Raw genomic sequence first — 16832 nt, 5'->3', positions numbered from 1 at the left:
AAGGCAATGAAGATGAAGAAGAATATACACAACTTATTCTCTCACTCTGCCATCCATTTCTTCGTCAAGCACTCCTCGATCCTCGATACAGCGTTCAACGGTTTCTAAAACTTCATCAATCACGCCAATCTCAGCGTATATTTTCCCCAATTTTTCAGGATCTTCAATCAATTTGTCTATTTGAAGTTTGTTATTAAAAATAGTACCAATCGAATATGCCAATTCATTTTTCAAGCGTTCGCTAACTTCAAATGGACAGTTTTCTGAAATCTTGTCAACAAAGACCCTTGCCGCATCTGTACCCAACTTACCTGGAGCTCTTAATAACTTGTCATTGTCATTGTCATCTACGTACCTATAGCATTGAAGTTCATACTGTCTTCCATCCAAAGAGAATTGGAGCAAACCCACTTGCTTCTTTTTATTTGGAATGGGAGCTATGGACATGTCCATACCTGACCAGTCGATTGAAGGATGATGCTCTTGCATCCAGTCTTGTAATCTAGCTACCTCTGAATCTTCCATTGTATTCTATTGAACTATAAAAGCACTTAACCGCTGTTAATAAAACCAATAAATTATCAAATCAGTTAGGGGGGGAAAACAAAATAAAGTTCAAGGAACACAACCATACTCCCCCCCTCAAACAGTAGTAAATCTAACATGCGTAGTCCAGTGCTCGTTACACTTAGTTTCTCAAAAACATTCTGGGTTGTTAGGAGCGTTTAAATTGATCTTCTAGATAACTCTTACGTGTTAGCTTCGCAGATCTGCCTATTGGGAAAAGAGGTTTATGTTTTGTTACAGTTAAAGTTTTATAATATACACATATTATACATAGAAAGAAACTAATACATACATCTGGTCTCTTTTAGTTGGCTTCTATTCTTCTCCTAATACTGGTGGAGTTACTAAATATTCTTCTAACTCGCTTTCTACATATTCTTTCACCTTTTCTTCGATGTCTATTTCTGTCTTTTCTTCAACCTTTTCTACAACCTCTACAGGTACGTTTTCTTCTACTTTTTGTTCTATACGTTCTCCAACTGGTTCTTCTTTTTCTTCTATCATTTCTTGTTTGTTTTCTCCCGGGTTGCTCACTTGTTTATTTTCTTTATCATATGGAGTCGTGTCGAGGTTTTTTACATCTTCTATTTTGTCTATCTTCAAGTCAGGAATAGTGAGTTTCTCTACCCTATGGAATCTATTATTCGATACAATTATAGCTTTGTTTTCATCAATAATTTTTTGTTCCTTTAAATTCAGTTCAAAATCACCCAAAACTTGCTTAGTCTCTAAAGCGTCTTGTAAGACTTTTTGTAATTTACCAATTCTATCACTTTCATCGCTTTCTAATTTTCTCTTTCTGCTCTCTNTTTTCTACATTAATATCCTTTTCGAGTTCTTTTATCATAGCAGGAAAGTCAACGTCTTTCTCTATGATTCGGGAAAGTTCAAATTCTGAGTGTTTAAACGTGGATTTCATCATATCTTGATTATCCACATAATCCACACAAGCAATCGACTTAAATGTGAGCGAATAAAGGCCATTCTCTAACGTTACTCCATTCACTATGGAGGAAGGGAAATTCTTTAATGTAGCTGGTGATGGTCCATATTTTGTTGGTGGAAAATTGGGAACATATGTATTTACTTGTTGTGGAGCACCACGCAGTTGTGGGTGTTGATGGTGGTGTTGTTGATGCGAGGAGTGTGTCGCTGATACAATTTTACGCTTGAGTGGATGTCTTCCCATTATGATCTTTTTAAGCTATTGTTGGTGAGGTTTACTTAGTTGTTTACAGTTTTTAAACTTCAATTTTCAGGGTTGAAAGTTTTTGTTGATTTTGAGTGGTACACGCCCCAAGCTTTTTGCAGCCTGTGTAAATCACGAATATTGGCAGCCATGTTGATTTATACCAATACCCCAACTTACAACAAGGAGGTGGTCTACTTCTTTCGAGAGACATTCTACAGTCCTTGGGGTAGCAAATTTTCTGTTACATGAATGTCGATTTAAAAATAAACTAATACACAAGAATTGAAAAAGTAAAGATATCAAAAATATTGTTCCTTAACTATGTCCCTTTCTAAAATAAACTGTAATTATATAACCTCTTCAAGAGAGAATGCTTCCCTTTCAGTTATTCTTCTCTAACTCATCCCTTCAACTAAACTTTCTTCAATCCCATCTATCAACCCGTCAATATCCTCCACTTTTAAGCCACAACTCAAACTAATCAATTTTCTATACTTATACATCTTATCATCAACCGCAAACAAAGTAGTCCGTTCACCAATTTGTTTCACCAATTTATTTCTTTGGATTTGTAATTGTGTCAAATCAACCGCTTGTTCGAATTTCTCTTCATCTTCTTGATCACTATCGACAGCATCACCCCCTTTTTGTTGATCTTGTTCTACATATTTCATTTCTTGTTCTTGAACTAATTTCGCTAATGAGTAAGCTTGATTTCTCAGCATAACCCTAAAGAAATCTTGTTCTTTCTCAGATAAGATTTGTAAACATTTTTCAATATTTTCAAGCACGATGTCTTTTCCTTGTTCAACAGAATCAAAATCTTCAATATCAAGTCCAGAAACTCGAAAAATCTTCTTGAATGCCGACAAAATATCCCTATTCTCATTTGATTTCTGCTGAATCAAACTCTCAAGTTTATTCTGTTCATGATTAAGATTATTCATTTCCGAAAGATATGAATCACTAAGAGAATTAATCATTCCATTAATCATAGATTTCAAATCTGACATTTCCAACATTTTTTTCTCAGAACTAGGCAGTTCCAATATCTTTCCATTTTCATCCAATTGGGGTGGGTTTGGTTTATATGGAGTATGTTCCATCTTCATGATTCGGCTAACTTCAGGAGAACTGGTAACTATGGGTTTATCAAGAAACACATTATTATTAAGCGCATCTAGATGCTGTTTGTTTACGTGAGCGGTGATTTTCATATCGTCATCATCCTCGTCATCTTCTTGAATTGTAGTTCTTTGTGTATCTGGAGTTTCCGCGGCTCTTGAAGGATGTATTGGGGTAGCCAAAAGTTGATTATGAACTGGATAAGGATATGGTTGAGGTTCTCGTTGTGTGCGAGCCTGTATTTGTGGAAGGATTTGGGAATTTGGAGGTTGTGATAGTTGCATAGCTGGAGGTTGTAATTGGGGTTGTTGGGGTGGAGGTGGTAGCAATTGTTCCTGTGAAGGTGGAGGTCCTGGTGGTGGTTGATGTTGTTGTTGCGGTTGTTGGAAAATCGCCGCTTCCTGAGTATTATAATTGGGTATTAATCCATATTGTCCTATTAATAATCTTGCTGTTTCTCTCTGAACATTCTCCAACTCATCTCTAGCTCCATATTGTAAAAGTGACTTCACCAATTTAGTACAACCTGCCCTAACAGCAATATGTAAACAAGTATCTCCATTCACATCTTGATGATTGATTACATTACTCAATAATTCCGGTTTGATATTATTTGACATTGTTGTAAGTTTATTCAAAATAGTAGTCAAATAATATCTTAGACTTTCATATTTCGATTTCATTTTCGAAAATTGAGCTAAATAATGTAATGGCGTTCTACCATTAATATCAGTATTTATCAAGCACAATTCCAAATCATCTAATACCTTAGGGAAATTCTTCAATTCATAACAATTATTAAATGAAATCAATTTCGAAAGTGGATTCAATCCAAAATTATTCACTACCAATGGATTGGCACCTTTAGATAAAAGTAAATGAATCATTTGATGATTTCCAATAGATGAAGCCCAATGAAGGGCAGTATGCCCTTCATCATCAATTGCTTCATTTATGTTGAAATCGGCAGGAGGATAATTTATGAAATATGGAATTTCGGCATCATCATCACTAAAGAACTTTAATAATTGGGCTGAATAGGTATTATCACTTTTTAAGATTTGATTCTTCGTATCTCCATCTGCTGAATTTATTGACGTATCACTCTCACGTTGTGACCAATTGGTGTCATTGGAAGATTGTGATGAAGTTGGAACTTTTTGATAATGTATTGGAAGATTGTTATTTGATTGTGGGGCACTATATCCGTTTCCATTATAAAATTTGGCAATCTGCTGCTGTTGCTGTTGTTGTTGAGCTTGTGCTTGTTGTTGATGTTGCATTTGCATTTGAAAATTTTGAAACTCATTTGGAAATGGCATATTGTTATTTATAGGAATGAATTCATTTTGACTGAATGGAGCTGTTCCTGGTGGTAATTGTTGTGGAGGAATTGCTTGAGGTATTCCTCCTTGTAAACGGCCAGCACCATTTGTTGGAGCTACAAGCTGTTGCGGCTGTTGTTGTTGTTGTTGGGGTGGTGGTGGTGGTGGTTGCCCATACATTTGCTGAAATTGCCCATTAGGTGCAACATATGAAGGATGTCTAGATCCCCCATTGAATGCTTCTTGAGGAGGAAATCCTCCGTTTGCTGACACGATTGTAGCAGCAGCTTCAACCTCTGCAGCCGCAGCGTCTGCCACAGCTTGTTGCAAGGCTGCCTTTTTCCCAGTTTTATATTTCTTAATTGGCGTATCTCCTACTACTTTTGGTTTCTTGACATATTTTCTCTTAACCAGTGAAGGTTCTTTAGGTACAGGTTTAGCTTTATTGGGAATGATTAAATTTGGGTCATTGAAATCCAAATATAGCACAGGAGCATCTTCTTTAGTGACTCCATATGTAGCTGCTAATCTTCTTGCATCATCCAATGGAATCCAAGTTCCTTGAAATCTTCCAAATCCACCTTGAATCTTTTCATGTAATCCCAGTTGAACACCTTTTTCTAAAATTTTGGTTCTTCTTGCTTTAGGAAAATTACAACATTTTAAGATTTGTGTGGCATTAACCCAATCATCTTTACATCTCCTCATGATTGGTGAATCATTCATTGAACATTCATATACATCAGTCTAATATCATTGTTAGTATTTGAGTTCTATAATTTGGTGTGTACATATAAAAAAAGACGCGTCGAGTTTGTGTGTGTGTATGGGGGGGGAGTGAGTATGGAATAAGTAGGGGTGAGAAAAGAATGATAGATTTTCACGTAAATTGAATTAAAGGTTTTTGAATATCCTTCTTTTATACATAAGTGGAATTAAACGTTTTACGTTTGATCGACAATGATACATACGTTTGAGTAAGTAGCTCGGAACACTTGAGGAGGTTCTGACATTTGGTACTTTCTATTGGTTCATAAATCTCTAATGAATGAAAGAGAGAGAGAGAGAAGAAGATTTGAAAATAAGATTTTTTTTTTTTTTGGTTTCAATCTCTATGTGAAAAAAAAATTAGAATTTTAAAGTTTTGTTAAATTAAAGAGAGAAAGAAAAAAAAAGCAGAGAAAATTGTCAAAGCTGGGGGGGAGGAGACCGAAAAAGGAAATACTGACGCGTAAAAGAAAAACAAAATTTCAATTCTAGATCTCTCTTACTTAAGATTTTATTTACTTCCATCAATCATACGACCTAGAAATAAATGAAGGCTATATTTTAGATCGTACGACAATTCTCTGACTTATCTCTGTAATCTAGAGTGTTCAATTGCAACATCGTGTAGTATGAGCGCTGTATATTTATATAGTTTATTTCATTGGTTCCCGCATAATACACGTATGATTGGTAGCATAACCATGTTACTGTCTCGTCTGACTACTCTTCCCAACCAAATGTTGATCTCTTCAGACAGAGTCAATCTTAGTTTTGAAAATAAACATTGATTAATTCTTTTCATTTGGATGGCCTTAAGGTATACTACTTCCGAGCCGTGTTTTAATACACCGTTTTAATTTTTTCGCAGCCATTTTAGCAAAACTAGATCCTACACGCACAATAAACGACAACAAACAACCACAAAAAGCTATTTGAAAATTTTAAAGACAAAATTGGACTCCATCCTAATCTATTCAAAGCGACGCTCATATCCTTCTACGGCATACCTTTCTAGTGGTGTTTAAGGATAAACTATGTATGTGAGGAAAAGAAAGAATCAGATACGTATCGCAATTGCAAAAAATTTACCCAATGAGTCGGGAAAAATGGAGACAGCGAACACTGAAGCCAGATTACACACTTCAGAACAAATGGCTCCTTTGGAAAGTGTTTAAAACTAATTGGGTGAATTTTGGAAGTATCAATTTGAATACTATAACCTTCCTAGACGCGTCAGGAATGACCTCTGCAGCAGTGCGTATACATCAGCCACACTTCTATCACAAGTATCCGACAGTTAGACGTAGAGGTGTCCTGATTGATGTGATGATTTCAGAAAGCTTTTTAACTTATCAGCAATTGTATTAAAATTTTCAAATCACCCTAATTGACAAACCATGAGAAACTACGCTTCTTTTAACCATGTTTGAGTTACTTTCTAACGTGGCCCCTCCTTTACGGAAGGTACAAACCTAAAATTGATACATTAATCCTCCGCGCCAAGCTTTTTATAACATCTTGGAATCGATTACTGTAAGATTCCAGTGGAATAGGCAACGCTTTGAAATGCAATGAGATGCAGTATGTTGGCACTAAGATGCAAACGGAACATGCCAACCGTAGAAACCTTCACAATATCATGTCTTATTTTCTTGGTTTCGATGTCATATGTCAAAAAATCTGTGGAGTGGTTTTGTGGTTAGAGTTTGTTTGCATTGTCTCACTTGAGTATTTAAATGCTAGTGAATTAGTTTAAATTGAAGAAAAGTTTCACCTTTTGTAAAGTACTACTTGAATTAGATTAGTTATTGAATATTTATTTATTCATAGTAACCACTTGTAGTTAACAATCTTCAAATCAGCATGCACAAGTTCTTACTCCAAGAACAATAGAGTGGTGGTACTCGGCTTTAACATTGTTGTATGAAAAAGTATAATGGTTATTGTCTCGAGTAAACAATTTTAAAATTAGAAACACGTTCGATAGTTACATCCAAACATCAATAATAATAGCAAATTATGTCATAGATTTTTTTTTTTCTTAGGATGCAGCCATTAGGTAACAACAACTAAGCCATTTCGTCACTTCGGAATTTATTTTTATTTTTTATTTCTTTTCAATAAATTCATGAGTTGTTCTCTTTTGCTTATTTATACGTAAGAATTACAACCGTCAACTATTACAACCTCACTCCCCACCTTAGCTCCTCCCTAATTGTCCTGTTAGAACTATAAATAAGCCTGGATCCATCATCGTTGTGTATTATAAACCATCCAAAACTACCACGTCATCTCACAGCGGTGCTTTTTTCCCCTTATCTGATCTGATTAGAAACACTGTTCCATTTCCCGAATTTCGCATATCAAATAAATAATTAATCCCCTACCCTTAATAGACGTCACACACAATCACACAAGCTATGACACAGACGGAGAAAGACAAGAAACGATATCCACCGTCGAGGATAGGTATCAAACAACCTCGTCGAAAAGAGGTCACAGGAACTATCGTCATGTTGGATGACCCGGATGACGATGGTGCCGATTCTATTGCCATGAAAAGATCAGCAACTGGTGTAATATTAAATCCTCAACCTCATGATTCCCCTAATGATCCTTTAAATTGGCCATTATTGAAACGGGATTTATGTTTATTTAGCGTAGGATTTGCTAGTTTCTTAGGTGGTGGTCAATCACCTTTGTTGGCTGCTGGTATGAATGCTTTATCTGTTGAATTTGATAAACCTTTAACTACTATTGCATATTTAGTCGGTGGATTCATGTTAGCATTAGGATGTGGGTCCGTTATTGCAAGTCCAATTGCTGTCATGTATGGTAAACGTTTAGTTTATATTATTTTTACTTTGATTTTCTTTGGTGGCGCAATTTGGGGTGGTGCATCAACCAGTTTTGGAAGTCTTATAGGTGCAAGAATAATGACCGGTATTGGTGCTGCGCCAACTGAATGTTTACCAAGTTCCACAATTGCAGAAATTTATTTTGCTCATGAACGTGCCTATAGAGTAGGTATTTATACCATGTTAATGTTGGGAGGTAAAAACATCGTCCCATTAATTTCAGGGTTAGTTTTCCAATGGTTAGATAGACATTGGGTGTTTTGGATTTTATCAATCTGTTTAGGACTTACTGTTGTTTTACTTTTCTTTTTCGTTCCGGAAACGTTTTGGGATAGAACTCCAACTCCTTCAAAAAGATCCTTGGAAGAAACTGAAGCCGCTAAAAATGTTGCTTCTTATCACCCTCCAGAACAAAGACCAAATGCTTACGCATTAAGACGACCCTCACAAATGAATTTAGGTCCAGTATATTCCCTTTCATCATCTGTGAATGATGAAGATGTAGAACAAGCTCATAAACCAGTAGGTGTAACTGAGGATGTATTACCAGAAACTGGAGTTGTTGAAGAAAAGAAAAAGTCATATTGGAAAGACTTGACAATCTATCAAGGTCGTTTCACTCAAGATAAATGGTGGATGATCACATTACGTCCATTTTTCTTATATTCCTACCCAGCGATATTATTTGGTTCATTGACATATTCACTTGCTGTTGTTTGGTTGATTGTCATTTCAGAAACAATTGGCGAAATCTTTAGAAGTCCACCATATGGATATTCTCAATTAACAGTTGGGTTATTTTATGTTTCACCTTTTGTTGGTGGTATTTTAGGTTCACTTTCTTGTGGATTGGTCTCGGATAGGATATCACGTTTTATCGTTTCCAAGAATCATGGAGTTTACGAACCTGAATTCCGTTTAGTTATGATCATTCCATCCACTTTTTTCATTGTGTTTGGATTAATGGGATTCGGCTGGTCTGCACAAGTGAAAGACCCTTGGATTGGTCCAATTATATTCTTTGGTTCTTTGAGTTTTGGTAGTTCTATGGCAAGTACAACAGCCATCACGTTCGCTGTGGATTCATATAAAGTTTTTGCAGGTGAACTGTTGGTTTCATTTAATTTTTTGAAAAATTTCCTTGGGTTTTGTTTTTCATTGTTTAATAATAGTTATATTCATGATGAGGGTCATAGAACTTCATTTATCACTTATGGTTGTATTCAATTGTTTGTTAGTCTTTTTGGTATTCCTTTGTATATTTATGGGAAAAGATTAAGATCTTGGACTGATGAAAAGGAAATCATGAGATGCTTGTATATTGAAGAAAATAGACCTCCAAGCATGGCTTCTAGAAAGCTTGATACCGATGGTGATCTGCATGATGGAGTCACTATGTAATATATGAAGAGGAAGAAGAATGATTTATAGATTTATAAAATTTTATTTGATATAAAATATGGTTGCTGGTAATAGATGTTTATAATTGCATATATAGTCTCATGACTCTTTCCTATTAACTTTATTTGGTTTGCATTTTTCTAATGAATCTTGTTTAATGTTTATTCTACATAATTAAGTCTAATAAATAGAGCACCTCTTCTTGTCTTGACAAATTTGCAGCACCGAATGTTTTTTACAACCAAGGAAACTCAACTTCTAATTCCGGATTTTGATCCTTGTAATATTCAAGTCTTTCTTTTAGAGTTTTACCATTGAACATATCTCCCTCCACGTTAGGCATACCTATTTGTTCAATTATGCATCCACTTGCAATATTCCCTGCTACTCCTGCGACTAACCAATCTCCATTACTTAAATAATATCCCATCATAAATCCTTCCTCCGGTAACATCGATCACATTAGCTGGGTCTTGATGATATGCAGGAAGGCCGAATGAGTTTCCCCCTTTGGTTGATATATGACACCCTTGGGGCCCGCATCGAATCACAGTTCCAGAATTTGGCAATTGTAAAAACTCAGAGAATCGGGTAGCAATTTCCTTGACGTCTTCTTCACTTGAAGAATTTAAGAGATCACGAGCTTCATCTAAATTAGGAGTAAATATGTTAATCTTTGGAAGTAACCTTTTCAAAGCTTCCAAATTCTTATGTTTACAATCATCAGGCAATGGTTCAAAAATAAACATCTTCTTTTCCTCATCCTTGTCAAAAATCTCATTCAATCTATCTATAATCTCTTCACACCTCAGTATAGAACAAATCAAATGATATGCCCTCGACTCTGCCAATTTCGGAAATTCCAAAACATCATCAACCACAATTCGTTTCTTTGGTGTCTGATAATAAAATGATCGTATATCATCTTCCGAATATACATTCACGCCCCTAGTAGTTAATCTAGACTTATCTTCTCGAAATATAACCCCAGTTCCCCAATTCTGTATTTCTGATTCTACCTCCTTGGGGAATTCTGCTCCTTTGTCGATAATTCCCGAGATTTGTGATGCATGGTTAATGGTTGAAATCACACGTGCTCCGATTATGGCATACGGTCCTGCTCCTCCTATTTGGTCGGTTATTGGTGGTTTATTTGAGGAAGGGGGATATTGGATTTCGTCAATTATCATCATCCCCAATGTTGTTAGTATAGTTTGTGACATGATTGATTAGTGACTGTTATTGAAGATGTTTATCTTGAAAATTTATTGGACAACTTAAAAAAGCAGATTTTTATAAGCATTTGGTAGCGAAGATTTGGTTGCGAAAACAAAGGGAAATAGCTTGCAACCCGGAGATATAGATGGGTGAGCCTTTTAAAGTTCACATGTCAGGCGAAAATAGTCAGCGTTCTTTTACAAGAACATCTACATCTTCAGGCTTTATATATAGATGTATTCTAAGTTTTAAATGAGCTACATGTAGAAATGAAATCGAAAAAAATCTATTAAAATGCAAACCCAACCGTTAGAATCTGCCGTATTCCAACAAAGGGCTAGTTCTCATCTTCATTGTGGTTGTGTTCCTCGTCCTCTTCTTCGTGATCAGACATGTAGAAATTTTGCAAACAGCATCCACAAGCCACGACTCCCAAAACGAACCAAGATAATTCAGCAACTTCCTTCCGATCACTATAGGCAATAAAATATCCCCAACTAATTGGACCAACAAATCTAGATAAGGAAGTCATACTCAAGGTAGTACCATTGATGAATGCTCTATGTTTTGCTGGAGAAGCTCTGTGTAGCAAGACTAAAATAGTTGGGAATCCAATGGAGGCTGCACATGCATATAAGGAACAAACCAAATAAAGTAATAGTTTGGTTAACCATTCTGGATTTTCTGGGTTATATTGAGAACGAGTGAAGACTAAGTATGGTAAGATGAAATAAGCAATTGGGTAAAAGATGGAAGAAAATCTTAAAATATTGATAGTTTTGACGTTTCGCTCGATGTATGGGTAAAGAATTAGGATACCAAAGGCAGCAATGAGCCCAGTACTTGAAAGTAAGTTCCCAATCATATTGTTATCATATCCGAAACCACCAACTATTTTGAAAGGAAATTCTAATTCTTTAGGAAGCAATTCTGCAGCTAGTAAAACCGGTAAGAACTCACTATAAATAACATTATGGAAACAGATAAGGAAGTTACTTACAATACTTTGGATAACTGCAGGAGTAAATATATCTCTTGAAAATGATTGTGGGATGTTAGTTGTCAAAATAGATCTACCATCATTGGAAATAACTGGACCCAATTGATTGGAGGAATACCTCCTGGCAACTGCGGACGAATACTTCCTTGATACTGGCACGAACGAGCTAATTGAAGCATCGTCTTCGTCATCGCTGAGAGTGGTCGCGTATAATTCTTCCGGAGTGTCATTTATTAAGGGAGTTTCTTCACGCACATTTTGGTTTCCTCTTTTCCATGGTCTTACTGGAACTTCAAACCCCAATCTTCTTAATATGAAATCTCCAATTTCTAACCCGATATCCTTTCTGTGTTTGAATCGTTCATTGGGTTCTTCAAGGAATAAGAATCCCATAATAAAACTAAATGCTAGGAAACTGGCAACTACTATATTGGATAATGCATATGGGAACTTATTAAGAAATCTTTCGTAGGCATTATCGTTTCCTGAATTTTCGAAAGTGTTCATAAAAAATCTGGCTATGAGCAGTCCATCGTCCAAATCGTCTTCTCTTGACTTGGGTCTTGTTAAATACTTTGAACCTCCGATCATAGGACCAAGAACAGCACCAATGTTCCACAATAAAGAATACGAAGTAAAAGCAATACCTTGGTGTCTTCTTTCGGTGGCAACTTCTCCAATAGCAGTTCTCATAACTGAAATATTTCCATTAAGACATCCCATTAGACATCTAGCAAACATGGCCATGTAAAAATTCGGAGAGAATCCAAACAAAAGCATCGAGAATGCAGTACCCACTAACCCACATAATAAGATCCTTTTTCTACCTACACTGTCAGAAGCTTTCCCCCATTGAACACAACATAAAAATTGGAAGAACGAAAAGGCGGCGGATAAATAACCCGAGTATGTTGCGATATCAGCAGGATCTTTTGCAATATTGAAATCACGAATCATGAAATAAACATATGGAAAAAGGGACGTGAATGTAATCGGTTCTGCAAAACGCATACAGCTTAGAACTGCCATTTGCCATATCGGAAATCCTTTCATTTGCTCACGGAATGTGAGCTTGTTGGAACGAGACATGCTGGATAAATTTAGATCTGGTGGGAAAGAAGAAAGAGAATGAGATACGAAAAAAATTTTAAATTTAGAATTAATTTTTCCGCAGCTATTTTATCTTACCGGAGGTGGGGTCTAATGTAGCATTATCACTATGACTAATAAATTTACTTTTTCACTAACAAAAACACAACAGACAACCCCCATTTGGTTAACAATAGTCTTAGTCTCCTACAAACTAAGTGCTAGGCGCTTACCTTTTTTTTGGTTTGGCAATGGGGAGAACTCTGTTCTTTTAGTCTGGAACGGTTGCAAAAATCGTAAGTCCCCCTAGTACAAACCCCGATTCTACAAAACATATTCAGAACAAACGATAAGTTCGCTATAACATATATATATTACGTCCCAACACTGACTATAATAATAGAAAGATAATGCATTACTAGCATAGAAACCTTGAGTTGACCTTCATGCACATCATACGGCATCAAACTAAAGAATCAATATTTTCTAAGCCATTGTCTCAAAGCCCACTGTTGCACAAAATTGTTTGCACCTAAAAAAACGGTCCGAAAATATTCACATTCTCGGGAAAAGAAGTTCCAGACAGTTTGAAGAGCTATTCATATTTATCTATCAGATCGAGAAAGGCTGTATATAGTCAAGCTCTAATGGATTAGCTACAAAATATACCAATTGAAGAGAATATCCAATGTCTCCCTTACAAATACCCGAAGTCTTTACATAAAAACGATTGGGCACTGTTACCACGGGAACTTATTTTTTGAGACATGGTTTTTAGAGATCTTGAGAACACCAACTTCATGCAAGAAGTATCCTAAAGCCAGAAGACATATCTCAAATGGGATTTAAGTTTAATAAGCGCCCCAACAAAAGTATAAAATTACTGAACTCGTATTCAATCTATAAACTCAAACTTGCATACAATTTAAAACACATTATATAAAAACCCTATCCAATGCAACTGTTAAACTTGATTGTCATTTCCATGTTTATTGTCTTCTTCATCTTCATCATAATCCTTCATAAAGAATGTTTGTACCACCATGACCAAGGCCAAAATGGATAACACCCACCAAGAAAGCCATCCGATCTTATACTTATCACTGAAGGACATAAGATATCCCCAGGAGATAGGACCAATGAATCTGGACAATGAATTCATACTCAATGCACAACTATTGACGAATGCTCTGTGTCTAGCTGGTGCGGATCTATGTACTAAAATCAAGATATTAGGGAAACCTACAGCTCCAGAAACATTCGACACACAGAACAAAATGTACAATAATGTTTTTGTCAACCATGGTGGACAATTTGGATTGTATTCGGTACGGGTAAATATCAAATATGGCACTATGGCATATGCAACAGGGAATATTAATCCAGAAAATCTCAATAAAGTCAATGTTTTGAAATTACGATCAAGAATTGGAAAGATACACATAACCCCAACGGCTCCAGCAAACCCTGAAATGGAAAGTAATTTCCCAATGCTGTCACTGTCATATCCAAATCCCCCGACAATCGTAAATGGAAATTTCAATTCGTCAACAAGTAATCTACCAGCAAGTAACACTGGAAGGAATTCGCTACAAATGACGTTATGGAATGCAATAAGGAAATTTGCAACCATTGTCTGAATAACAGCAGGGGTAAAGATTTCTCTTGTGAAAGATTGACTTATATTTGTGGTAAGGATAGATGCAGAAGTGGTGGTTCTTGAAACGACTGGTCCCAATTGACTGGATGAATATCTTCTAACAAGTGCACGGGAATATGATTTGGTTATTGGACCGAATGAGTCGATTGATTCTGAATCTTCATTGTCAACATTTTCTTCATCTTCGTCGTCAACTGTGGAATACACCTGTTCAGACAGAAGCCTACTAGTTATCAATGGGGCCAGTTCTGTTGGAACTGATTCACTTGGGATACTACTTGTTGTTTGAGTTTGTTTCACCTTTTGCCAAGGTCTGACCGGCATTTTGAAGCCTAACTTTGTCAAAATAAAATCACCAATTTCCAAACCAACGTCTCTTTTCTTCTTGAACTTGTCACATGGTTCTTCAAGAAACAAGAAACCCATTGTTAAACTGAATAACAAGAAACATGCTACCACGATGTTTGACAATGCATAAGGGTATTTGTTAAGGAAGCGTTCATAAAGATTGTCGTTGTTGGAGGCTTCACTTTGTACACCTAATAAGTAAGTGCCTATAAAGGCAGTTCCTTCTGAATTGGGATTCTTTGGTCTTGTCAAGTATTTTGAACCTCCAACCATTGGTCCAACAACAGCACCTATATTCCACAACAATGGTAAAGTCGAAAATGCAATACCTTGGTGTCTCCTTTCTGTTGCAATTTCTCCTATAGAAGTTCTAATGACCGATATATTCCCATTTAAAGTACCCATAAGTGATCTGGCAAACATAGCAACATAGAAATTGGGGGAAAATCCAAAAATCAACATGGAGACAGAAGTACCTGCTAATCCTAACATTAAGATACGCTTTCTTCCAACTTTATCGGATGCTCTTCCCCATTGGACACAAAAGAAAAATTGGAAAAATGCAAATGAAGCTGCTAAATAACCTGAATATGTTGCAATATCAGCAGGGGTTTTGGCAATGTGAAAATCTCTAATCATGAAATAAACGTATGGGAAAAGTGATGTAAATGCTATTGGTTCAGAAAAACGGATCAAACTTAGTACGACCATTTGCCATACTGGAAACCCTTTCATTTGCTCACGGAAAGTGAGCTTGGGAGTTGTTTCTGCCATGCTTGGTTTCTAATGTTTTAAGGAAGAAAAGTGTTATCTACTTTGAAGTTTTTTGAAATGAAAAAAAAAGAAGTGATGATTATGACTAAATATAAACTGAAGATCACGAATGTAATAATATTTTATTATTTTTTTTTTGATTCGGAATAAAAATGAAAATTGAAAAAAATATGACGTTTAAATCAAACCCAATTGTTATTAAACAGCCACAATCATTGTATATTATTGAGCAACAAAAAGTATTGCTCATATCAATATATAATGAGTCATTGGACTCAGACGTGATAATAATGGTACTAACTTGTTGTAGTTGTTGATAAATGGGGGACTCATTGGCCACCCCTCCCCAAACCCCAAAAAAACGATCGGTAATTATTGCCCCTTAAAAAAAGATTATCGGTCTTTACCCCAGATCGACACCACATATTAAATTATAAACTGTTTAAATCCTCGGCAAATTTCTAGAAATGTTTTTCCATTGCCAAATCATAAAAGTTTTCCCACTTTTTATAACCAATGACAAACCCAATAGAGTTTTTAAATCAATTAAGTTAATAGTGGCTTTATCTTTACACATGTTTTTGTGTTCCATATAGGTTTGTGTCCAATATGCTTTGTGTTCTTGCGATGACATAATCTCAAAGAGTAGACCGCCTTCAGATTGAACATCAATCTAACGGAAATAAACAACAAGGTGCTTAAATTAAAGCAATCTTCACTGTCGCTTGAGAAATTGAATTAATCAACTTCATAATTGGTTTGAAAAGACGGCGCAAAATTTATTATTTTGTTGTCTCTAAAATTTGCAACACCTTTTTTTGGTATATCCCTGTACAAAAGCAGGGGGATCAGAAGTTTTTTTTTTTAAGTCAGTAGATGGTCCTGGTATTGTTTGACTGTAAGATTAATGGTATCCGTTGGCTTTTTGATTTCAAACTATGCTGGTTGATCTTTGTTAAAATTGTGAAGCGAAAACTCGACACTCTTTTTAGCTTTCGAATATACTTATATTTGACGGGAAAGGTTTTGAGTAGCGATCTATCTGCAACTTTACCCTTCGCCATATTCCATTCTTTTTTCATGGGTGAAATTGTTCTTGAAAAACGCTTCTAAAATCAACCGTCTATGTTTCCACGACTCTCTAGTAACGTGTTTCTATTTTGGTTTCGTCTTCATTTGGAAGTGTAGCTCCGGAATGGGTATTCAGTTTACACATATTATATGCAGGTCAGTAAAAAAACGGTGAAAAATTGCCCGCTTGGCCAAGTGGTAAGGCGCTCCACTCGTAATGGAGCGATCGCCGGTTCGATTCCGGCAGTGGGCAAGCTTTCATTTTTTTACATCAAATAGAATGTTTTTGTATTTACTAATAAAGAATATCTTACTTGCATTTATTTAGCAGGGTTAATTGGAGGTGGTGGAGGTTTGGGGCTTCCCGGTGAGATTTTATTCCCTTGGTCGTCCTTCTCTTTTGATTTTGCCAATTCTTCATTCATATAATCATTCA

The 16832-nt window shown here is 36.0% G+C and overlaps 7 protein-coding genes across 7 annotated transcripts; 1 reads left to right on the top strand and 6 right to left on the bottom strand. All coding sequences in view use genetic code 12, as the record gives it.

Annotated features, from left to right (window-relative positions):
- Positions 1-33: 33 nt before the first annotated feature.
- On the bottom strand, positions 34-525 carry J8A68_002238 (uncharacterized protein; the record flags this gene model as incomplete). Its single annotated transcript, XM_049405967.1, has 1 exon — positions 34-525. One exon carries the CDS (start codon positions 523-525, stop codon positions 34-36), a length of 492 nt encoding a protein of 163 aa, XP_049264456.1.
- Positions 526-882: 357 nt separating this feature from the next.
- Positions 883-1756, bottom strand: J8A68_002237 (uncharacterized protein; the record flags this gene model as incomplete). Its single annotated transcript, XM_049405966.1, has 2 exons — positions 883-1366; positions 1476-1756. 2 exons carry the CDS (start codon positions 1754-1756, stop codon positions 883-885), a joined length of 765 nt encoding a protein of 254 aa, XP_049264455.1.
- A 398-nt stretch (positions 1757-2154) lies between these two features.
- On the bottom strand, positions 2155-5222 carry SWI4 (SBF complex DNA-binding subunit; the record flags this gene model as incomplete). The annotated part of the gene is made up of 2 exons (XM_049405965.1): positions 2155-4956; positions 5181-5222. 2 exons carry the CDS (start codon positions 5220-5222, stop codon positions 2155-2157), a joined length of 2844 nt encoding a protein of 947 aa, XP_049264454.1.
- Positions 5223-7397: 2175 nt separating this feature from the next.
- Positions 7398-9236, top strand: HOL4 (Hol4p; the record flags this gene model as incomplete). The annotated part of the gene is made up of 1 exon (XM_049405963.1): positions 7398-9236. One exon carries the CDS (start codon positions 7398-7400, stop codon positions 9234-9236), a length of 1839 nt encoding a protein of 612 aa, XP_049264453.1.
- A 410-nt stretch (positions 9237-9646) lies between these two features.
- On the bottom strand, positions 9647-10459 carry MAK32 (Mak32p; the record flags this gene model as incomplete). Its single annotated transcript, XM_049405962.1, has 1 exon — positions 9647-10459. One exon carries the CDS (start codon positions 10457-10459, stop codon positions 9647-9649), a length of 813 nt encoding a protein of 270 aa, XP_049264452.1.
- Positions 10460-10791: 332 nt separating this feature from the next.
- On the bottom strand, positions 10792-12411 carry J8A68_002233 (uncharacterized protein; the record flags this gene model as incomplete). Its single annotated transcript, XM_049405961.1, has 1 exon — positions 10792-12411. The coding sequence occupies one exon, from the start codon at positions 12409-12411 to the stop codon at positions 10792-10794; it is 1620 nt and encodes a 539-aa protein (XP_049264451.1).
- A 1096-nt stretch (positions 12412-13507) lies between these two features.
- J8A68_002232 (MFS transporter) lies at positions 13508-15325 on the bottom strand (the record flags this gene model as incomplete). The annotated part of the gene is made up of 1 exon (XM_049405960.1): positions 13508-15325. One exon carries the CDS (start codon positions 15323-15325, stop codon positions 13508-13510), a length of 1818 nt encoding a protein of 605 aa, XP_049264450.1.
- Positions 15326-16832: the final 1507 nt, after the last annotated feature.

The sequence above is a fragment of the Hemisphaericaspora subhashii genome (genome assembly GCF_019202705.1).
Source record: "Hemisphaericaspora subhashii strain CBS 10753 chromosome Unknown scaffold91, whole genome shotgun sequence".
Taxonomy (NCBI): Eukaryota; Fungi; Ascomycota; class Pichiomycetes; order Serinales; family Debaryomycetaceae; genus Hemisphaericaspora; species Hemisphaericaspora subhashii.
The sequence above is the reverse complement of the archived record's forward strand: the minus strand, read 5'-3'. Positions and strand labels throughout refer to the sequence as shown.